Genomic DNA, 24,694 nt, shown 5'->3' with positions numbered 1-24,694 from the left:
TATACGATCTCTTAAGGCAGAGTTTATTAAAAGTCAGCAGCTACAAAAAGTGTAGTTGCTGAATTTTATTAAACAGCCACTCACCTGTCCCAGCAGTGCACTCACCCAGCCGCTTTCACCCTGCGTTCTGCCTCTGCGCCGCCAGTATCTTTACTATGGGCACCTGGCTGTGACAGCATGTGGCTTCACAGACGGGTGCCCACTGCGCAGCGGCGAGCGGCGCTTAGCAATATGACTGGTCCTAAATTCTTCTAGGACTTGTCATGTGTCCCAGACTTTGGGAAGAACCTCCACTTCCGATCGTCTAAAGAGACTGGAAGTAGGAGCGAGTACCTGTCAAATCAGGTACCTGCTTCCCCCCCACCTTCTCCTCAAAAGCTCAGTTTCACAAGAAGGAGTCGGGGAGAAGGCCTTAAAGATGAAGTAAACTCTTCCTTTTTTTTTTTTCTTTCCTGCCTGCATCGCATACTAGCACATTATGTGACACTTACCTCCAAATGAAGCCCTCGCCGTTCCCGCTGGCGGCCGCATCCATATTCTGCCTTCTTCCTTCCTGGTCTGCGGACCCCGGCTATGCTACTGGCCGGGAGCCGTGTGACATCACACCCGCATATGCGCGCGGGAGCAGCTGGTCACGGCACAGGGCTCTAAAGAAATGGCACGGGTGGCCGTTTCTTCAGAGCGCATTCGCTGATGACATTGGCTACATGAAATGTAAATATCTCCTAAACGGTGCAAGTTTAGGAGATATTTACACTACTTACAGGTAAGCCTTATTAAAGACTTCCCTATAGGTAAAAGTTCTAGAGTGGGTTTACAACCGCTTTAAATTGATTGTAAAGGTTTGATTTTTTTTTTGTGCAAAATAACAAGCATGTTATACTTACCTGCTCTGTGCAAGGGATTTGCACAGAGCAGCCCCGATCCTCCTCTTCTGGGGTGCCTTGACGTCACTCCTGGCTCCTCCTCTTCATCGGGTGCCCCCACGGAGAGCTGCTTTCCATGAGGGCACCCGTGCGGGCGTGCCCACGAGTCCCGCTACTGCGTCCATTGACACAGACAGCAGGACTTGGCCCCGCCCCCTGGCTCCTTGGATTCGTCCAATGAGGATCTATCCAATGAGGAGCCGAGACAGCGGCTGTTGCCACTGGGCTCGTGCTCGTGCTCGTCGCTGGAACGATCGGGTTCAGGTAAGAATAAGGGGGGTCTGGGGGACAGCTGCATCATCAATGGTTTTTCACCGTAATGCATAGAATGCATTAAGATGAAAAACCCTGAGACTTTACAACTCCTTTAAAGTGGAAATTACACACGATCAGAATATCGCTTTTGAAGCGATTGTAAGATAATCTGATCGTTTTGTACACAGCTGTCATCCAAAATTTTCCGAAGGGACAAACACGAACATTTTTTCTCGTATGATACCAGATCGTACGAATTTAATTTAATCAGTACAGTTTTCGTCCAAAAATACAATACAAATACATTACATCACTTCCAAATTTTTATGCTGTCATATGAGATTTTTAGCACTTTAGTAACCTATTAGTTTTCGATATGGAGACTAGAATCCAAAAAATCTTATCGTGTGTACTAGGCTTTAAAGTGGAACTATGGGCAAAATAAAACCATTACAGCTATTATGCAGTCTGTCAATAGCATTAACACAACAGGATTTGTGTTTTTTTTTTTTTTTTTTTCTCTCCCCTGCAGTATACTTTTATTATCTTTTGATCCTGCCAGTAGATCCATTGATTTTTCACATTTGTAAATGTAGTCATAAATTTATTGATTGATTTTTAGCTGGTTCCTGAGGAACTGTACGAAATATGCTCAGTGGGTGACCCTGTTGGCTGCCCTCCCACTCAATATCACTTGATTGTGAAAAATTCCTATCTATCTATCTATCTATCTATCTATCTATCTATCTATCTATCTATCTATCTATCTATCTATCTATCTATTTTTTTTATTCAGCTTACAGATATCAGTGTATGGCCAGCTTAATGGTCTGCTCTTATTCTTCTTGTATAAACCCTTTCCCGGAAAAGAATAAAACTGATGTTGAAACTGCTTAACCGCTTGCCGACCATATAACTTACATATACGGTGGCAAGGTGGCTCTGCTGCTCAGAATCGCGTAGTACTACGTGATCCAGCACTTCTCGGTCTGGGGCGCGCATGTGTTCCACCGGCGACCTGCCTCCTTGTAGTTATACACAGCGGGAGCTGATCTGCGGGTACCGTGGCCTCAATGTCCGCCAGCACGCGCCAATCATTAGGCAGAGAACCAAAACGGCGATCTGCCTATGTAAACAAAACAGATTGCCTTTCTGTCAGTAAGAGAAGGCATTGATCCTGTGGATCCAAGATCGTGGATCAATGCCTTCCCCCAGTAAACCCCCCCCCCCCCCACAGTACACAAGCTGGTTACGCACACAGCTAACCCTTTGATTGCCCCTGATGTTAACCCCTTCTCAGCCAGTGACATAGTACAGTGACAGTGCATATTTTTTTTGGACTGATCCCTGTATTAGTGTCAATGGTCCACCAAAATGTGTCAGTGTCCCGACTGTCTGCTGCAATATTGCAGTCCTGCTAAAAGTCGCTGATCGCCGCCAATACTAGTAAAAACTAAAAATTATATGAATATATCTCATAGTTATTTTATCTCATAGTTATTTGATGCTATCACTTTTGCGCAAACCAATCTCAATATACGCTTATTGTGATTGTTTATTTATTTTTTTGTTTTTTTTTTTTAACCAAAAATACGTAGCAGAATACATATTGGCTTAAATTAATGAAGTAATTTTGTTTTTACATTTTTTTATTGGATATGTTTTATAGCAGAAAGTAAAAAAAAAACATTTTTTTTTTAATTGTCTTTTTTTTTTTATAGCGCAAAAAATCGCAGAGGTGATCAAATACCGCCAAAAGAAAGCTCTATTTGTGAGGAAAATAAGACCTCATTTTTATTTGGGTACATCTTCAAATGACCGCGCAATTGTCAGTTAAAGTAACGCAGTGCCATATAGCAAAATAAATGGCCTGGTCATGAAGGGGGGTAAATCTTCTGGAAGTCAAGTGTTTAAGGGCATATTTACAGAATTTAAGAAGTGGTGCCTGCTATTTCTTCACACAGGAACAACGCCAGTCACTGCAATGGCACATAGAAAACAATTGTTTTCTATGTTCTCCATTCACACCACAAGGTTGATATGATGTGTGGAGTGGTGTAGTAAGAAAAATGCAGACATGCCGGATGTTGGCACTGGTCACTGTGACATTTCAATAAAGTTTGGGGAGGGGGGAAAGGGGTAAACGGTGCCTGTTTTACAACACAAGGCAACTCTCCACATTGCGAGCACAGAACAGACACCAGCCTGCATGCAGAAACAGGTTGTTTTAGTATGCAGGCATGTGTGAAAGGGTCTTAAAGTGATAATATAGACTTATTTTAGTTAGTACCTAAAATAACATACATGTCACACATTCCAGCTTTGTGCAGTGATTTTTTACAGAGCAGCCCTTATCCTCCTTTTCTCGGGTCCCTCCCCAATGTTCCTGGCCCCTCCCTCCTGCCAAGTTCCCCTAGAGCAAGCGGCTTAAAATGGGGGCACCCAAGCATGCTTGCTCCCGAGCCGCTAATCTGTGTGTCCATTCACACAGGAAGCATGGCTCGACACTGCCCCCACTCTCTCCTCATTGGCTCACTGGCTGTGACTCGCAGTAGAGGAAGCCAATGGAGTTCATATGCTGCAGACCACTAGGCTTTGCACCACGGCGTGGCAAAAATAATCTCCGTTCCACTGCTGAATGCATCCTAATCAGCTGAATAGTGGAGCCCTGCAACCGGATGAACTGCAATGCAAGGAGTTGCCTCTTATTAGTGAGCGGTTTTAGGGGGTTAAAACAGACAATGAGGAGGCAATATGCCTCCTCACTACCTGACAAATGACCTCTGAAGAGCTATTTGATTGCAGATGGCTCTTTAAAGCGCAAGACTAATAAAAACTAGCCCTTCAACTCTTTTTAGAACCATATGTCTATCTAGGACCTCCATGTTACAACTAAGACTTATCCATCTACATCTGGTTCACTGTGCCTGAAATGTTACTACGGTATATTGTAAAAGAAAAATCTCATTGATTTTACGATCTACTGCCTTTCTGAAGATGTTCAGATCTTTGTTTAAAAAAAAAAAAAAAACTCTAAAAGCACAGGCATTTAAAAGTTACCAGTGATCTAATGGGGTTTGTAGCAAAATGTTTTTTATTTTTTGAAAACATGATTTTCATATTAACCTGGCACATTTATTTTATCTATTACTTGCAGGTGAAACCTTTAGTATCCCAGACACTGTGATGGGCCTAACATTACTAGCTGCAGGAACAAGTATACCTGACACAGTAGCCAGTGTTCTCGTGGCAAGAGAAGGTAAGGAACATTTATTCTACCTACTTTAATTCTAAATGTTGTCAGTGCTGCCCAAATATTACTAGTAATTGGCATTCTATTAGAGATGCTTGGGTCTGTTCTTGAGATCAGGGGCAGACTGGCAACCTTGGGCCCAGGGGGCAAGTACAAACCAGAGGCCCATGGTGCAGTGACTCGGCCCCTCTCCCACTCTCCCTCTTCCCATCCTCCTCCTGACCCCAATTCCAGGCTGAAGTAGGTACTCTCTACTCACTGGCCGAATCCGGGTTCCTGACCTGGCCAGCAGGGGTGGTTGGGGGGAGCTGGGACAGCTGGGTCGGGGCTGGCCGGGGGAGGAGAGTCTCCAGTGTTGCATGGAACTGGCCTCTGCTCAGACACAGTTTACACCATCCATGCTGGGGGGCAAAGGGCCTGCGCTCTGTCCTTGTCTTCATCTCGCACTTAGTAGGTCAGCAGTGGGGGCTTTTTACTTCTAGTCACCAGGAATCCTTTAGGCATGTCTATGGCAGAAGCAGTGCAGCCTTTTATAGGGCATCTGAGCGGCCCAGGGGGCAATTGCCCCCTGGCCCAGTCCTCCCCTGCTTGAGATCAAACAAGCACAAACCAAAGGTTATTCCCTGCCATGCATTCTGTATGTCACAATAAAATCCAAGATCCAGGGGCTGACTAGCAACTTTTGGCCCAGGGAGCAAGTACAAACCAGAGGCGCATGGCGCAGCCACTCGGCCCACTTCCCCGCCTCCTCTTGACCCCCATTCCAGGCTTAAGCACTGCTCCAGATACTCTACTCACCGGCCGAATCCGGGTTCCCGACCTGGCCAACAGGGGGCAGTTGGGGGGAGTTGGGACAGCTCAGTACTGGGGGAGGAGAATCTTCAGTGGGGCATTGATCAGACACAGTTTACAACATCCATACTTGGGTGGAAGCCTGCCCTCTGTCCTTGTCTTCATCCCACACTCAGTAGGTCAGCAGTGGGGACTTTTTACTTCTCTTCATCAGGAATCCTTTAGGCATGTCTGTGGCAGAAGCGGTGCAGCCTGTTTGCAGGGTGGCAGAGCGGCCCAGGGGGCAATTTCCCCCCTGCCCTCTGTCCCAGTCCTCCCCTGCCCAGATCCCTGGGTAAAAGAAAAGGAAAAAACAAAAGATTAGCAGTTACCAGTAGGTCTAACTTTGCAATTTCCAAATAATCTTTCTAGATCGCTACCTGAGACAGTAAAGAGGGGAACAAATCAGTTTAGGTAAATTGGAAATGGAAAAGGGTCTTCTCCTGGCAGGACAATGTCAGTCCTGTAAAGCTTGACATGGGTGTTTTTGCACAACCTGGCTGCAGGTCTGCAGACGTATACTAATAAAGCGGATGTAAACACTCACATTATACCCAGTGAAGTGAACACCCTCAGTTGATACACAAAGATTAAACAAATCTCCCTACATAAGTTTATTTATTTTTTTTTGTATATAGCTTCAGTTTTCTACACTGTTTAGAAAGTGTACATCCTGTTAGAATTTTCTATTCCTGATCCACCTGTGGGAGGGAAGTTTGGCCAAACACTGTGAGACAGCTGATTGAAGGAAAGGCACACACCCACTCGCCACATAGGCAGAAACAGGAAGAGCTGTGCTGTGAATAGACCAGCTCTCTGCTAATCTTTTAATAGCACCCACCCTGACACAAAATTGAGCCTGGTTTTATCTCAGTTGAGGGAGAATTTGTCAGAAGTTATCATGCTGAAGACAAAAGAATGGAGCAGGAGAAAGCCACGTGACTTAGGGCTTCGAAGAGAGATAGGTAAATACTACAAATAGATGTGCCCAGGTCAAATTTCATGAATCAGGTTTACATCCACTTTAAAGCCTGAGAAGTAAAAAGGGACCTTGTAGAATTATTATACAGGATTGTCAGTATATAGCTCCAACCATTTGAGCAGTGCTTTACAAAATAAAGGGAGACTGTTACCATACAATAAAATACAAGAGGGTAGGGAGGGTCATGCACATGAGAAAATAGGATGGCTCCCTTTTTTATTCTTCTTCAGGAATGCAGATTTTGGCCCAAAATAATTGTGTCTGATAGAATTCAAAGAAATAGATTCTTTATTGGTTGAGCTTGTACATCTTGTTGAAGAGATGTCATTTTCAGTGACGTGTCAAAGTAGCACTATAGACAAAACATTTTTTATTTTTTTTTTTTCATTTTGAATTGAGCAAGGGCGGTTTATAACCCCTGTCATATCTTTTTTTCACCATCGGTGTCCTATTGCAGAGATTTACCTTCACTTCCTGTCCCATAGCCAAACAGGAAGTGAAAAGAAATACCTGCAAATTGGGGAATTCTTTGGGGACCCCCGAGGGTCACTGGGGCTAGTATCTCCATTCAAAGATTTCCCCTCTATTACTTTTCTGGAGATAATCCAAAATTTGGGGTTTTCTTTTACTTTCACTTTCAATGATCGTTGTAAACAGGACAAGTAGAGAGGGTGAATCTCCTTTAACAGGAGCCCAGACAGCAATAAAAACTGACAGGTGTTCTAATCCATCTCCACTCTATCCAAAACTAAAAAAAAGTCTTGCCTTTAGTTATACTTTAACCGCCTGCCGACCGCCGCAAGTACATATACTGCGGCGGTCAGCCCCGTGTAGGCAAAGTGATGTATGGGTACGTCACTCGCCTGTGAGCCAATAGGGGTCGAATGCACGCCGCCGGAGGCGCGCTCCCGCCCCCGCTCGTTCACGGACACCTCCGCGCAAATGACCGGCGGACCCGATGTCCGCCGGTCACTCGCGATCGTCGGTTACAGAGGGAGAAAAGCCGCCTGTCATTCTCCCTTGTGTAGCCACAGAGATCATACGGTCCTGCTATAAAAGTCAATGGGAGGTAGAGGAGAAGCCAGCTCTCAGCTGCTGCAGAAAGAGCCATACAGGGATTGGTTCCAGTAATTGCCCCCCTGCCGCACCGATCACCCTCCCTGCCCACATCCAATTCACTCTGCTAGCCCGGGCCCCGTACAAAAGGACTGGTGGTACCCCCTAATCTATGGCCCTGCCCACTGATACCAATGATGGGGCACTATACCTCCCACAGACCCAAAGGATGGGCCGTTGTTACCGAGGCCAGGACATTTTCTACTTCCACCGGTCACAGTCCAGCCCCTCTAAAGTCTGAAGGATAGTAAACTGGCCATTTGTTAAGAAAGTTTGGAGACCCCTGACCTATATATATATATATATATATATATATATATATATATATATATATATATATATATATATAATACGTTTTTGCAAGAGATCTTCAGTCTGGTAATGTCATAGGTCATCTTTGCTCTTTTTCCTCTGGCGGTGGCCAGATCCTCAATATTGCAAAGAGTAGCACCACACTCTGGAGCCTTCTCCTACAAGTCACAGGAGACAGAGCCTTTATGCTTTGGGCATACAACATATGTGTTAAATGATGCTGGGTTTCATAAAACTTGATTGATTCTAGATTGGCAAGTAGGCGAGTCTGCGGGGAACCCCAAGATGCAGATCTTTGCTCTGTTGAAAATATTTATGTCACTAGTGTGTTCTGTAGTGATACAGGGGGCAGCGAAAGCAACCACTGCGCACTGCAGGGCATCAGTAGTAGTGAATTCACATGTTTATAACCATAACCTGGGGGGGGGGGGGGGGCTGGGGAGAAGCATTCATATACTGTGTGTATAAATTACACATGAGTGCCCAGGGGGTAGAAGTAAAACTAAGGCCAGCCAAACTTGAGATATGTCTTCTAGAAGATTTTGTTATATTTTAGGACAGCCTCCAAAAACTGATAGACTGGCAAACCCTCTAGTCTGAAATTTTTCAATGCCTAATATGTGCCTAATATGTGGAGGACAAAAAAAAAGGAACAGGAAGAAAAAAACAAGAGAGTAGAAGTGCAGGGAAAGGGGGCGGAAGCCAAAAGAATCAAGGAAAGGAAGAGTGGGCTTGGGGAAGGTCAGGGCATAGGGAATGGTTGGGATAAAGAGGGAGAGTTTACCCCTCCTATCAACAACAAAAACATTCAAGTGTTGAGATAAAAATGTCATGCTTGACGATAGTTCGCTCCTCCATCTTCCTGATTTCTTCCACTTTGAGCCACAGGAGTGTAGAGGGAGGTGACAGATCTCTGTACTTCAGAGGGAAGCAGACTTTTGCTGCTTTGAAAAGATAGCAGAGGATCCACCTCCCAATAGGTTCTCACATGGACGCAGGAGTTATGAAAGAGAAAAAGAGATGGTTCCTCCCAGGAGTACATCATTTTGTGAACTTTCGGGCTTTCGTTCTGACAGATCACCAGAACAGGAGCAGGTTTGAGCAACACCAGAAGATATGGAAAATGGTTCCCTTTTCCAGGTTACATCTTCAACAGTGGTCACATGCTGGGGTAAAGTTTATGAAGTACCACCTTCTTAGGATTTTATAATTGGTCTCCTGATATTTAGAACAGATCAAGAAGCTCACCTTTGGGAACATGTTACACATTCCACCTGTTTTTAGGGTGTAACATGTTCCCACTGCTGCAGCTGATTCTTGCTGCCCTCTCTCCCTGTGACAGCAGTAGGGGAGAAGTTCCCTATACTAGCTGTCACTTTTTGAAAACCGCGCAGGCATGCGGGGCTCTGCTCACATCGCTGCATTATTTTTTCACAGACCTCTGTGTATGAATGAACTACACGTTCCAACATTTTTTGTGGCTGACCACCACGACGCTGTTGAGCGCTCTGGTAGTTCATTGAGTCTTCCTGTCGGTTTGAAACTGCCTGGCTGTATGATGTAAGGGGCAGACAGCTCACACTGACAGTCTGCAGGAGACCTGCATGGCATCAGTGATCTGCTGATTGCTGGTGTAATGATTTCCAGGCTCCTAAATAAAAAATTAAAAAAAAATAGTAATTAAAAATTTGTTTTACCTGCAAAAAAATTTGCTTTTATTTTAGTGAGAGGAAAACTGATACGGACACTGTTCCTCAGTAAAGAATTGTTGTAAATCCTCTTCCCAGCATCGCAGGAAGTGTGCTGTATATCCTTGTTGAGGAGAGGACAGGAAGCTATACTAGATGGATATGGGGAGACCGGTGGGGTTCCAGTCAGCAAAGATAACAAATGCTTCAACTGTAATGCTTTCCGCAAAGACAGGTTATTAGAACCATTGGGAGCAGACAGGTCCCCCACAGATGGCCAGTGCCCAAAAAGTATAACAAGGAATGCTTGATACTTACCCTGGGAACGTGGAGTATGAAATGGACCGTCTATTGAGCACAGAGAAAAAACTGAATTTTTGTAAAATCTTACCGTAAAATTCCTTTCTCTGATTCCCACGACAGTCGCCTCCCACTCACACATTCTTCACCAATGGGTATTGACCTTTGCTCTGCAGGAGTAGCTAGGCACAAGACTTGTTAGTAACAAAGGCTTTTAGCATAGACACACCCCTAGGGGCTGTCCCACTAGTCAATACCTCCCTGCACCAGCATTCCCAACTCAGTTTGGTAGCATAGCAGTAAGAGTACACAAGACCCCAAAAGAGGGGCGGGGGGCGGCGACTGTCGGAGGACTCAGAGAAAGGAATTTTACGGTAAGATTTTACAAAAATTCCGTTTTCTCTTACGTCCTCCGACAGTCGCCGCCCACTCACACAGTCTTCACCAATGGGATGTCCCAAAGCAATGTAGACATGAGGGGTGGGAGACGCAGCCGCAGAAGAGCAACGCAGTACCCACATCAGAGAAAGGAACCTTACACACAGTAAGAGAACCAGCTGGGCAACAGGAACGTGCTCAACAGGAGCAACAACCCAGGAAAACAAGTAACCCAGGGGCAAAACACCCCAACAGCCAAAGACCCATAAACAAGGGTCCCTATGGCACTGCCGCACCGAGAACTATGCGGCCAAAGGAGGCATCGGCTGATGCCTGAACATCCATCTTATAAAATTCGGAGAAGGTGTGCACGGACGACCAAGTCGCAGCATTGCACACCTGGGCCACCGAGGCTTGATGCCGGAAGGCCCAAGACGTACTCAGAGATCTGGTAGAGTGCGCCTTAACAGGGAAGGGTGCAACCCGTTCCTTCAAAGTGTAGGCCCGTACAATGGTCTGTCTGATCCATTTGACAATGGTCGCTGCAGACGCCGCCATGCCCTTCCGAGGTCCCTCAGAAACGACAAAGAGGGAATCCGACTTACGAAAAGATTCAGTGGACGACAGGTAACCCCTGATCGCCCTGACAACATCCAAGGAACGCAAAGCAACCTCCTTAGGATGCTCGGGCTTCGTACAGAACGAAGGCAAAACGATGTCCCCATTAAGGTGAAAGTCAGAGACCACCTTAGGAAGGAAGGACGAATGAGGTCGCAAGACCACCTTATCCTTGTGAACCACCAGATAAGGAGAGCGGCAGGACAACGCCGCCAGCTCCGGCACTCTGCGAGCCGAAGTGATCGCCACCAAAAAGGCAACCTTGCTCGACAGCAGAGGTAACGATACCTCCCTGATGTTTTCAAAAGGGAGCACGCTGTAAAACGGACAGAACCAAGTTCAAGTCCCATGGAGGTAACGGCCCCCTCCGAGGAGGGGCCAAATGTCGCACAGCTTGAATAAAGGTGCAAATTAAGGAATGAGACGCCACAGGGCGCTGAAAAAGAACAGCCAGTCCGGAGACCTGGCCTTTAACCGTGGCCGGCGCCAAACGCTGGTCCACACCAGTCTGAAGGAAAGCCAACACTCTTGACACCGAGTATGAGCAAGGGGAGAACCCCCTGGACGCACAACAGGCAAAGTATTCTTTCCAAGTACGGTAATATAGTTTACCAGACGAGGCTTTTCTAGCCTTGATTAGAGTAGGAATGACCTCAGGGGAGAGACCCCTGTCCCACAGGACCTGGCTTTCAACAGTCAGGCCGTCAAGGCCAGCGACTGTAAAGCAGAATGGAAGATCGGTCCTTGAGACAGAAGGTCTTCCCGCAGTGGCAGTCGCCATGCCACGAACCTTCCCACTTTGTCGTGTAGCCGAGACGCGAAACAGATCCACATCTGGGGATCCCCACCTCGCTCCCAGCATCTGGACGATCTCCTGCCAGTTTTCCACCCCCGGAAGGTGAACTGCCGTTATCGCCGGGACATTAATCTCGGCCCAAGACAGAACGTCGGTCTCTTCCCGGGCCGCTCGGGCACTCCCGGTGCCCCCTTGGTGGCTGATGTGAGCCACCGTGGTGGCCTAGTCCGTCCGGACCCGAACCGGACGTCCCCGAAGTCGTTCCGACCACTGGAGAGGGCAAAGCCTTATCACCCTCAATTCCAGGATATTGATCGGAAGGGAGGATGCCTCCTCCGACCAAGTTTCCTTGGCAGACAGGGTGCCCAGAACACCACCCCAGCCCGACAGGCTGGCATCCGTGGTTATCACCGTCCATAGCAACGGACGGAAGGACTTGCCCCCCCCGACATCGCCGGGGACTGGAGCCACCACAGAAGATCCCTTCTGGTTCGGCGACTCAACGAGACCCTAAGATCCCAAGACTGAGGTCGCCTGTCCCACTTGGCTAGAATCTCCGCTCGGAAACAGAGCAAAGGGGATCGCCTCGAAAGCCGAGACCATTAACCTCAGGCACCGAATACAGGTCCTGAGTGACGAGGAACTGCTGTCCCAGAGGGACCTGACCTCCTCCTGAAGTATCCGGAGCTTTTCCTCTGGCAGGAATACTTATGCTTGAGCAGAGTCCAGAACCATTCCCAGATAGGGAAGGCGAACCGAAGGAGACAGCGTCGACTTCGGAACGTTGATGGTCCAACCGAACTCCTGAAGCGTCTGTCCCGTAGTGGACAGGTCGCTCAGCAGGCCCTGACCGGCACTCGATCTTACAGGAGATCGTCCAGATATCCCAAGACCGCAATGCCCTGGGCTCTCAATAGGCCCAGAACAGGCGTCAGCACTTTTGCAAAAACCCGTGGAGCCGAAGCGAGACCGAAAGGTAACGCCACAAACTGATAATGGTCCTCCGCAATGGCGAACCGAAGGTACCTCTGGTGACCTTCGAAAATGGGGATGTGTAGGTACGCATCCTTCAAATCGATGGAGGCCATGAATTCTCCTGGGCTTAGGGCAGCCACCACTGAGCGCAGGAATTCCATGCAAAATTTCTGAACACGCACAAAGCGGTCAGAGCTTTTAAGTCCAGGATCGGACGTACCTTGCCCTTCTTTCTGGGCACAGTGAACAGATTGGAGTAAAAACCCCCGAAACCTGTCTCGGTAAGGCAACGGAACCACCACCCCCTGGGCCAGGAGATCCCGCACCGCTTGATGCAGATCCTGCAAACGCCCAGGAGTCAACTGAAGATTTGAGGGAACAAATCTGCCCACCGGCCGAGAAAGGAATACGGTCTTGGAACCTGATCGAACGATTTCCTGAGCGCATCTGTCCCAAATGCGGGACAGCCAAGGCTGGAGGAAAACGCGCAAATGTCCCCCCACCCCAAATATAGGTGAGGGCGTCCTTTCAGGCAGATGCGGAATGGGCCGCAGAGCAGGCTTGGCCGGGCTTTTGCTTACCTGCCCAGGGCTTCTCCTGGCCACCTTGGCCATAGAAGGGCTTGCCCTTGGATTGCGACTTAAAGGCACGAAAGGACCCCTGAGAGGGTCTAAAAGCGGGGCCCCGCTTGCCGCGAAAGGACTTGTACTTCGGATTCTGGGGCAACAGAGTGCTCTTGCCCCCAGTGACTCCTTTCACCAGAGTATCCAAAGCCTCGCCAAAAAGGCGAGACCCAGCATAGGGAAAATCAGCCACCGTTTTCCGAGACGATTGGTCAGCCGACCAACTCTTCAGCCAGATCAGTCGACGGTTAAGCACCGCAACACTAGACAGGCGTGCAGCTAAAGGGGCCTCATTCAAGGCCGCATCGCACATATGCATGACCCCCTGATGAATCTGGTCCACCATTTTCAGCGTAGCTGGTGGGGCAGAATCAGCCACAAGGGTGCGTCTGAGCACCTTAGTCCAGTCTGCCACCGCCTGAGCTGCCATGACAGAAGCGAAAATAGGTTTGAGCATAGAGCCCGCCACCATATACGCGTGGCGGGCAAGAGACTTCAACCTCCTGTCCGTAGGATCCCGGAAAACCGGGGTATCCTCAGTGGGAACCAGGGTAGCCTTGTTCAAAACGGCCACAGCGTGATCCACCTGGGGCGCCACGCACCAGCGCTCTTCAGTGGAAGGCGCAAACGGATAAAGCAGGTTAAACCGACTGGGCACCGTAAAGGGCTTCTTTAAAGTGCGCCATTGCTCATTCACAGTGTGATGAAATTCAGCAGGGCAGGGAAAAACCCACGCCGATTTGCGGGTTCTATGTGTCCCAAAGGAGGACACCCTAGCTGGAGGAGTGGGTCATCCTCCAGGTGCAGCGTGTCTTTGATAGAAGAGATCAGCTCATCCATGAGCACAAGCTCTTCAGGCGAGCCAGGGGGAGAAGTATCGACCCCTTCCACCTCCGCCTCCCCTTCAGACCCCAAAAGGTCCAGAGATGAGCGAGACCCTGAAAAGGGCACGGCAGCCACATCGCCCTCTGAATCAGAGGAGATAGATAACCTGGCCCTCTTTTTTGCAGAACGTTCAGCCATCAGCACCTGCATCTGTGACACCAAAGATGCCACCACAGCGGCCAAATCAGACCCCGCGGGGGGTGCAGCAGACCCCTGGTCCCCCACCAGGGCTGGGGGGAACTTGCTATCCTGGGAATCCATGCCAAACAAGATTTGGGAAAAAAAGGCACTGGCCCTTTAAAGACCGCGGCGAGCGCAGCCCACCGCAATACTCACCGTATGCACCGACCCCCTGAGTTAGGAAGGATAGCACAGAGAAAAACTGGAGAGAGCACTGCAGACCGCTGCCCCCGATCGCTATCCAGAGAAAGAGGAAGTGAGGCGAGGAAGGCTGAACTTCATAACATTGTAGGCTCAGGGAAAATGGCTGCCCGGCAGAAGTGAATGGAGGCTACAAGAACATGGCCGCCAACGTGTGCTCGGATCGAGCGAGCATGCCACACGCAAAATGGCGCCGATTGGCGCCAAAAGCACACCGCACTGCAACCCTGTAAAAGGCTCAGGGAGAAGCCACATTAGTCCACAGTAACCAAAAATGGCGGACCGCGCGGCGCTCAGCCGTAGCGGTCGCCGCATACACATGTCTGCACTCACAGCACCTAAGGTGACACAGGAGAGAGAGAGAGAGGGGACCCCATCACACAGTAGTGAATAAAAACGGTTACCCCCACAGGGATCACATCAGGAAGCCCGCATACACAGACATGAGGGGAACACACAGCCATAGACTGACACCCCAGACAGAGGTCCCCACATAGAAAGGTGCTTACCGTACCGGATGGCGTGGGGAGCCGTCACAAACGACAAACCGCTGTCCTCATATGACAGGGAGTGCCGTAGCCGGGACGCAGGACACCGCAGCACACAACCGCAGAAGGCGTCCAGTGAGGTAGCCACCTCACAGGCTGCATCCCTGCAGCGAGCAGGGATGGGTCGTTCATAGCACCAGGGCGAACCATAGCCGAGCGCTCGATGGCAGGCTGGGGATCCATCTGACCCTCAGCCCTGGAGACCCAGGGCGGCCAGTCCGATACCCAGCTCCGCATGATGTTTCTTCATCCGAAGATCCCTATCTAAGAGTTGGTAAAATAACAGCTAGTAAAGCAAAGAAAACCACTTAGAAATAAAATCAAAAAAGGATAGAAGGCTGAGACTAAAGCCCCAGCACAGGAAAGCCTGACTACTCCTGAGCTAGGCAAAATCAAACTGAGTTGGGAATGCTGGTGCAGGGAGGTATTTACTAGTGGGACAGCCCCTAGGGGTGTGTCTATGCTAAAAATCTTTGTTACTAACAAGTCTTGTGCCTAGCTACTCCTGCGGAGCAAAGGTCAATACCCATTGGTGAAGACTGTGTGAGTGGGCGGCGACAGTCGGAGGACATAAGAGAAATTAGGTTTGCCAATAATTCAGCATAGAGGTGAGTTGGTGAGGATAACCCAAAGGTCTTGAAAGAAGGGGCATATATGCTCAGGGTCGGGTCTCCTGTGGGATTTAGGGGACAGGGAACCTAGATAGAAACATATCGGTGGAGCCTGTTCTAGTGACACCAATAGTTTAGGGTTTAAGGGCGCTTTCACACTAATACGGTTTTCCTGCGTTTTTTCCTTGCAAGAAAAAGGTTTTGCTTTAAATCCCATGGGACTTTTCACACCGCTGCGTTTCAGGTGCAGTGCGTTTTTTTAAAAAATTCAACTTAATGAAAAACGCTTCAAAATCGCTCTAAAAACGCACCACGGTTTTGCATTTTTGAGTCCCATGTCCATTTTTCACAGGTGCAAGCAACCCAAAAAAAATAAATGTGCCAGAAATGCACAGCAAGCGCATCTGAAACACAGCAAAATCGTGTTAAAAGCGCACAATTTTGCTACAGAGCAATGTGAAAGTACCCTTATGTTTGCACTGGTTGAGAAGCTGCATTAAGGCTACATTCAAACCTGTTTTGAATCGTCTGTATTCTTAAGCCAATCGCTCCTGCTGCTATCAATCTGTGCACATTGCTGGGCTCGTGCACATTGCTGGATCGGGCTTAGGTAAGAAAGGGGGGGCTCTGGGGGAAGCTGCAGCAAATTAGGATTTTTGACTTGCTGTAAATTCCATTTCTCTGATGTTCATTGACGGACATAGCTCCTGATTCTTATTCTTCTTAACCATTGGGTTATATTGCCCCCTACAGGAGTAGGACACTAGGCAGGAAAAGCTTGACTACGCCTATGGGCAGTCCCAGGGGGTATACACCTACTCTCAGCTATAGGCACTCAGTTTTGTTCCAAGCAGTGTCAGAAGAAAACGGCACCAGCTCCTGATTCTTCTTAACCATTGGGATGTCCCAAAGCAGTGTTAAACATGAGGGGTGGGAAAGAGGCAGAAAAAAATTCCCAAAGCTAACCATAGCCAACCAGGTAACATGGAGCTCAACCATAAACAACTGGAGCTCACCTGAAAAAAACAATACACCCTCAAAGAGTACCAGGTCCTCTAAGCAGCAGCCAGCAAAACCTTGCGGCAAAAAGAAGCATGCCAACACATCCACTTTATAAAAATTTAGTAAAAGTGTGCACCGACGACCAGGTGGCTACCTTGCAAACCTGCATCACTGATGCTTGATAACGGAAGCCCAGGAGACACTAAGAGCCCTAGTAGAGTGCTCTTTGACAGGAAAATGAGGAACTTGACCCCTGATGCAAAAGGCCTAAACCACCGTCTGTCTGATCCACCTGGAAATGGTAGCAGAAGAAGTGGACAGCCCTTTGTGAGGTCTGTCCGTGAGCACAAATGGAGAGTCTTACTTCCTACACCCTAATTGCCCGGACCACATCCAAGGCATGCAAGGCAATTTCCTTTGGATGTTTTGCCTGGGACACAAGGAAGGCAACACAATGTCTTCATTCAAATGACAGTCAGAGACTACCTTAGGAAGGAATGACGGACAGGGGCCTTATCCTTAAGGACCTTATCCTTATGAATCACCAATAAGGTGAACGACAGGATAACGCTGGCCGTTTTGACACCATGCGCGCAGAGGTGATAGCCACTAAAAAGGCCACCTTCTGGGACAGCGTAAGTAGGGGAATCTCCCGAATATTTTCAAAGGTAGGCTTCTGTAGACTTGAAAGCACCAAATTAAGATCCCAAGGTGGCAATGGAGCCCGCACTGGAGGAACAAAAGGTCAGACGCCCTGAAGAAAGGTACGCAACCAGGGAGTGTGTGGCCAAAGGTCGTTGGAAGAATATCGACAAAGCCGACACCTGGCCCTTGATGGTACCCAAGGCCAATTTCTGTTCAACTCCCCGTTGAAGGAAGGTAAAGATCCGAGCCACCAAAAAGGAGCGAGGATGAGGTAGATGCAAAGAGGTTTAAACTTCCGGCTAGACTACTGATCGTGGACAGCCTACTCCGTGAGTCACTACATTTTCCTTTATTTGATTGCATTGTATACGGCATCATGGGGTTTCCTCTTTCTCTTTTTGAGGAATTAGAGAGCCTGTAACCTCTCATTCCACTGGAGGAACCCCTGGAAGTTCTCTTCCCTATCTCACGGCAATTGCAACAAACAGGTCGTATGTAAGGTGCGACACCTAGTGGCCACACTGGTCGATGCAACCTTTTTTTTCACCTATTGGAACTTTCCTTCATTTGATCATTTGCACAAATATTTTTCTTAGGAAGAATTATTTTATTCATTGGTCCAATTTATTTTCACCACAATCTTATATAAATTCATTTATCTCCAGTAAGCACAATTTATCACTGGTAAATTGCACTGTATAGTATTTTTTTTTTTTTGTTTTTTGGAATAAATTATCACTGTTTCTCCATTATTTCTGCCTATTTATTGCACAGTACTTTGCACTTTATCACTGCACCATGTTGGGTTCAGGATAAGAATTGGTCACTTCTTTCAGACTATTTGGGCATACAACATCACTTGTGCACTTTATTTTGATTTATTTATTTATATACCTTATTAATCTTGGGTATCACCATTTGTTTTGGTACACTATTTATTTGGCACCTAGCCACTCACAGGTAGCGCCGTTTCAACCTCTTTGCACCTACCTCATTTCTAACCCTTAGGGGTTTGGTTGTTGGCAGCTTACACCTTACAATTTATATACACTATTTATACAACTCCATAGCGCTGGTCACCTTTGTTTATTTCAAGGAGCGAGGATGAACCCCAAGAGACTCACACCACGCAATGTACATATTCCACGTACGATGGTAGATCTTCCTAGAGGTAGATTTCCTAGCTTTCAACAGTGTAGGAATCACAGACTCAGATAAACCCCTATCCTTCAGCACCTGCTGTTCAACAGCCAAGCCGTTCAAGCCAGCGACTGTAAAGCAGGATGGAAGATCAGTCCTTGGGGCAGCAGATCTCCCCTGAGAAGAAGTTGCCAAGGAACGTCGGCGACCAGCCACACCAGATCGGTGTACCAAGCCCAGCGAGGCCAGTCCACAGCTTCTAAGATGACCCGAATCCCTTCTGCCCCCATCCTGCATAGAAGTCTTGACAGAAGCTTGAGAGGAGAGAAGGCGTAAATCCGACGATACTGACCCCACGGGGCCACCAGCGCATTTGTAGCATCCGCCAGAGGATCCCTTGACCGAGCCACAAACCTCTGCACCTTTCTGTTGAGCCGAAATGCCAACAGATCCACCTCGGGGGTTCCCCACCAGAGACGCAGCTGATGAAACACCTCCGAAAGAAGGGACTACTCCCTGTGGTCCAACGCCGGCCGACTGAGGTAATTCACCTGGGAATGTGTACGGTGGAGAGGGCTGGAACAAATAGTTTTGCCCACCTTAGAATGTAGGAAACACCTTGAGAGACGCTGCCATTGGAACTGTACGCTGCCAAAAGTGAGTCTTTAGCATCCGGACAACCTTCACAAGCATAGAAGCTGTTTAGCTTTCTATGCTAAGAGTATATATTTGAATAAACTTTTTCTTCATCAAAACAGTTTATTTTATTTTTTAACTATGATCATTATATCTCCTTAACTCAATTCTTACATTTATGCTTATAGCTACAAATTATTTGACGAGAATCAAACAGGATTCCACCAGACAGCTATCTTTTATGACTAGCTTGTAAGTTCTCTTTTTTCTTTATTAAAAAATTCCAGCCATCCGATATAAGAAATGATCAAATTTTTTCATTATACATTACCCATAGAAGCAGCATAGTTCCTGATGTAAATTAAGAACCCGGGGGAATAACCTTCCCTACATGGACTAGACAAAAAGAATGATGTATGTAAATAAAAGCACTTTGCACAGATTTTGTCTGGTTTGGCATATGTGCTCTTTATTAATAATAATTTTTTGTTAATTTTATACATGGTGATTTATCCTTGAAAAAGGCATTAGCCGAAATGCGTAGGGTTATTTTCTGGATATTTACTCTGAACAAGTTCCAGGCTTGATACACATGCATGGAACAATAAGGGGAAAACGTTCAAAAAGTCACCTAAATTCACCTTGTCACCTAACTTCTTATTTCTTCACTTTTCCACGAATGGGTCTTTAACCCACACATGAAAATCCGTCTATTATCTTGTAAAACTTTGAAAATAAATTATTGAAATTTTATTTATATGCCCTATTTCTTCGTATACACTTGCCCTTAAAGTCCCATATAACCCGGTTTGAGGCACCAAAATCTACACACACATTGCCCACCTTAGAATGCAGGCTACCTCCCGACCTGCCAGGACACTTCTTGTTCCCCCTTGGTGATTGATATAAGCCACGGTCGTGGCGTTGTCTGATTGATCCAACAGTTCCGAGTTCCAAGACTCTTCCAGGGTTCAGATCCCCTGAGCAGAATGCTTGCCGAGGATCCCTCCCCAGCCGGACAGGCTGGCATCCGTGGTGACCACTGTCTAATACAAGGGGAGGAAGGAATTTCACAGGCGACGCATGGGAGAACGAAGCCCCATCCATATAAGAGACTCCTTCGTGCCCCGACTCAGCCGGATCTGATTGTCCAGACACTGCGGTGTCTTGTCCCATTTGGTCAGAATTTCCCTTTTGCAGGGACCTCGTATGGAACTGTGCAAACAGAACTGCCTCAAAGGTGGACACCATCAGGCCCAGCACCTGCATGCAAGTCCGGAGAGATGACCATTTGTTGGACAGCAGGAGGCAAATTGCAACCTGCAGTTTCTGGCGTTTGTCCAGAGGAAGGAGCACTCTGGCTAAGGCCGAGTCCAGAGTCAGGCCCAGATAGTCCAGCTTTGCGGATGGAACCAGAGCAGCCTTGTGAAAATGTAGAATCCAGCCGAACTTCAGCGGAGTTCGTATTGTGATCTCCAGGTTCTCCACCAGAGCAGAGGGAGACTGCGCTCGCAGCAGGAGATCGTCCAAGTAGCCCATTACCGCAATCCCCCATTGGCATAGCAAAGCTAGCACCAGGGCTAACACTTTTGTGAAGACCCGAGGAGCCTTTTCAAGACCACAAACTGATAATGCTCCTCTCCCACAGCAAAGAGGAGAAAACGCTGGTGACTGACACCTATTGGAATGTGAAGGTAGGCATCCTTGATTATCAATAGAGACTAGGAAATCCCCCTGATGCAGGGATGCCCCCACCATTCAAATGGACTCCATTCTGAACTCCTGTACCCACACAAAGCAGTTTACCGCCTTGAGGTCCAGGATTGGACGCCCTTTGCCTTCCTTCCTGGGAACTGTGAACAGGTTTGAGTAAAAACCTGAAAATATTCCGAGGTTGGAACCGGGACAATCACCCCTTGATGGGAACAGGTCTTGTACCGCCCCAAACAGGCCTTGTAAGCGGTCTGGGGACAGGCACATGTTGGAAGGAAAAAAACCTTGCAGGGGGACAAGAGGGAAATCAGCGAGACGTCCCCCCATTCCCGATACGAGTGAGGGAGCATCTTCATGCAGAAGGAGCCTTGTTCCCGGGTCTGGAGAAGCCCGATCTTGGCTTGCAAGACGAGGTTAGTTTGGATCCTTCTGAAGAGGCCCTGAAAGGCTTCCAGCCCTTGTCAGTCGACCCTGAGGGACAAAAAAACTTCTTATGAGCTGAGAAGGAAGGCCCACATCTACGACGAGGTTCCTTGCCCTTAGTAGCCTGTGGAAGAAAAGTACTCTCCCCCCCCCCCCCTCCTGTGAGACGTTTAATGATGTCATCCAGGGTAGCTCCAAACAAGCGATCTTCTTGAAAAGGAAGATTAGTCAAGGTCTTTTTTGATGTCTGATCCACAGACCAGCACTTGAGCCAAAAAACACGCCGAAGGACCACTGCCAAAACAGGTGAGCCATCAGGGAAGCTGCTGTTCCTCCTCCAGGTCACGGTGTAGGAGCATAGCCCACTCGGTCAGATTTTGCGACACTAGGGCAATGGTGAATACCGGCCTCATTGCCGAACCAGCCAGAGTGTACATATTGCGGGCCACAGCCTCCACCTTCCGGTCAGCCGGATCCTTAAAGGCCAGAGACTCTTCAACCGGCATCATGGTTGCCTTGTCTAATCTGGAAACCAGAGGGTCCACCACCGGTGGCACAGTCCACGTCTTAAGAAGAGACTCCCCATAGGGGTAATGCCTAGTAAAGCGCTTGGGGACCCCGGGGACGCTTTGGTGGTCCCCACTCTTTAGCGACAATTCTGTCAAAATAGGCAGGGAAAGGAAACGCCTTTACCACTTTGGATGGCTTGTGAGGGCCAAAGGGCACCATGCCTCTGTCGCAGCTTCAGCTGAGTCCTCCATCTTCAGGGTTTCACAGCTGAGTCCTCCATCTTCAGGGTCTCGCGCACAGATACAATCAGAGCATCCACCAGCACCTTTTCGTGCACGGTCGCAGACGTGGAGGAATCATCCTCACTATCAGAGGATTCCAAGCGTGTGGTTGGAGACCCAGCAGGGTGACCCACGTCCACGGCGGCGGAATCAGATTCAGGATCCGATGACAGATGAGGTAGCGAAAGGCGGTAGGTGCTTTTTGGTAGCGTGTTGCCCGAAAGCCACCTCCACCTGGGACACAAGGGACTCCAGGACCGCCGTCAGTGCATGGACAGATGGTTGGGACCCAGAGGGCCCCACAGCCTCAGAGAGGGGATCAGGTTGGGGAAATGTGCTCCAAAGACTCCATGAGTCACCAGGGGGACCCCACAAAAAGTGTAAAACGCTAAGGGGCAGCACCATCTGGTCGCCAGGCACAAAGCACCAAGCGATACTCAGCAGAGAGGGAGAGGACCCCACCAGACTCACCACCCACAGAAACAGACACCTGCAGCCACCAGGAGAATCTGCACTACACGTGCGGTGATTAGAAAGTAAAATTATCCAGGAGTCAGCATCAGGGGATGAAGAGGGGCTCCCACCACCAAAACCACCGCCCACAGGGCTCCACTGTCATGGCCACCGCTATTTCCAATGGCAAACCACAAGGAAATGGCCGCCAGACTACATGGCCACTGTGTATAGAAACCCACAGTCTACAACAAAATAGCAGCCCCGCGTGGAACCACGAGGCTTACAGTGACCCAGGAGGGAAACCAGGCCTCAAGGACAGATCCAGGCAGGATGGGGGGCCCCAACAGGAGCCCCCACCAGCTAGAACCCCCTTCCGCACAATCAATCGTCCGGTCGCCAGCGGTGAACCCCCCCAGGCCCCCATCGTCAGCGCCCTGCCCCCATCCCAGGAAAGTGGCCAGACCACCCGAATAGCCCCAGCGTGGAGGGGGGGCAGGATGAGGGACTCGACAAGGGGTGGGTGCCTGCGGGAAGAAGAGGAACTGGGGGGTCTGACCGTCCCAAGGAGGGGCCCACGTCCACCTCAAAACCCTCCAGGGGCAGAGGGGGGACAGCTACTCACCATACCAGGAACTAGGCAGACACCGCTCCAGACAGAACCCCTCTCCATCGAAATAGGGGGGCTGTCGGCCCAGAGAAATGCTGCGACTCAGGCTGAGACCCGGTTGTAGGTGACCTCACGAGGCGTTTAACTCGCTGGCCAGCCCCTGTCCAGTGGGGCTATGTCACGGCCGACCTAGCGCGGAGCTGAGGTCTGCGTGCGCTCGCTGGCCAGACTGGGGGTGACCACTTGATCTAGATTATCCAGCCCATCGCCCAGTCTGATTGTAGATCTCACAGGAAAAAATCCAGGAGGATCTAAAAAAAAAATGTTTGCCAGGACCAAAGATGCCAGCAAGGAACTAGGTCCTTACTCCTGGCTAGGCAGAAAAAAAATGAAGTGGCTATAGCAGAAAGAGGGAGTATACCCCCTGGGACTGCCCATGGGTGTAGCCAGAATTATTTTCTGCCTAGTGTCCTACTCCTGTAGGGGGCAGTATATCCCAATGTTTGTGAATATCAGGATCTGTGTCCGTCAATGAACGAAAGAGAAATAGGTTTTATTTTTACTAAAGTAAATGTCTAATCTATTTTGGTAGCAAGCATGCTGGCTAGGCATCAACTGCATTTGCAATTACCCTCTCAAATATGCATGATGATTTTGGGTGTTCTTTTTAAATTCCATGTTATAATATTAAGATCCTGCCTAATAATGTATACCAGCACGCAATTTGTGTTTATTGCTCTACTGTGGTAAATTAAACAGGTCCAGTGGCTGCACGGACATAACCACTGCTCCCAATTTGACAGCTTTTGGGGGCCATGCACTCACATGGCTGTCCGTTTTGGAAACCTCAGCCGCTGCTTCCAATTTGACATGAATAAGACTGCCTGCATAAGCATGCATGGGACACTTGTGCATCCCTGTGCTGTCAAATACAGCTATCACATGCTGTTTCAGAGAAGAGAAGTGGTGGTCTGTAGTCCTTTCTAAGGTGACAATGCTGCTCCTCTATGGAAACAGTACAGTCAGAACTAGAACAGGAAATATGTTACTGGCAGGTTCACCAGGTGAGAATGAAGGCCTAACAAAAGAAAAAGGCAGATGCCACATGAAAGGACTAGAAATGTGCTATATATTTTGTTTGCTTTAGATAAGCTTTGCAACTGCAAAAAAAAAAACGATTATATATTGATTGAACTTTAAAATCTGGTCTTAATTTGTCTATAGATATACCTCTATTAAAAGTGATCTTTTTGGCTTGCTTTTAGGTAAAGGAGACATGGCTATGTCAAACATTGTAGGCTCAAATGTATTTGACATGCTGTGTTTGGGAGTGCCTTGGTTCATTAAGACAGTCTTTGTAGACCGTTCAACACCAGTGGAAGTGAACAGTACTGGATTAACGTATACCACCATTTCTCTTTTATTTTCCATCATCTTTATATTTGTGGCAATTCATGTTAATGGATGGAAGCTTGATAAGAAGTTGGGTGTGATCTGTTTAATAATGTATCTTGTTTTTGCTACTCTATCCATTTTGTATGAGCTGGGAATTATAGGAAACATGCCTATACGTATGTGTGGTGACTAATAAACCATATAAAAAATTGAAAACCTTGTGTTCTGTTTTAATTCATGAATTTGAGAGGGTGGAAAAATACTATGACAGAAGAGTGATTACGAGTTTGCTTAGCTTATCTTCAAGCAAATTTAAATAATTTTTATGAACACAACTGCCATAAATGCTTCCTTTAAAGTGGTTGTAAAGGCAGACTTTTTTTTTCTATTTTTTATCTTAATGCATTC

General features: G+C 48.0%; 1 protein-coding gene across 1 annotated transcript in view; it reads left to right on the top strand.

Moving 5' to 3' along the window:
- Positions 1 to 24,479, top strand: part of SLC24A5 (solute carrier family 24 member 5) — a gene marked incomplete at its 3' end in the record, with an annotated part of 105,033 nt that extends 80,554 nt beyond the window's left edge. Inside the window, exons 8-9 of the mRNA XM_082254928.1 lie at positions 4,339 to 4,440; positions 24,157 to 24,479. Coding sequence (XP_082111054.1) covers positions 4,339 to 4,440; positions 24,157 to 24,479 — 425 coding nt within the window. The remainder of the gene's footprint in view (positions 1 to 4,338; positions 4,441 to 24,156) is intronic.
- Positions 24,480 to 24,694: the final 215 nt, after the last annotated feature.

This window comes from Pelophylax lessonae (genome assembly GCF_965119305.1).
Source record: "Pelophylax lessonae genome assembly, chromosome: 4".
Taxonomy (NCBI): Eukaryota; Metazoa; Chordata; class Amphibia; order Anura; family Ranidae; genus Pelophylax; species Pelophylax lessonae.
Note: the sequence above shows the minus strand (reverse complement) of the source record. Positions and strands in the feature narration are given on the sequence as shown.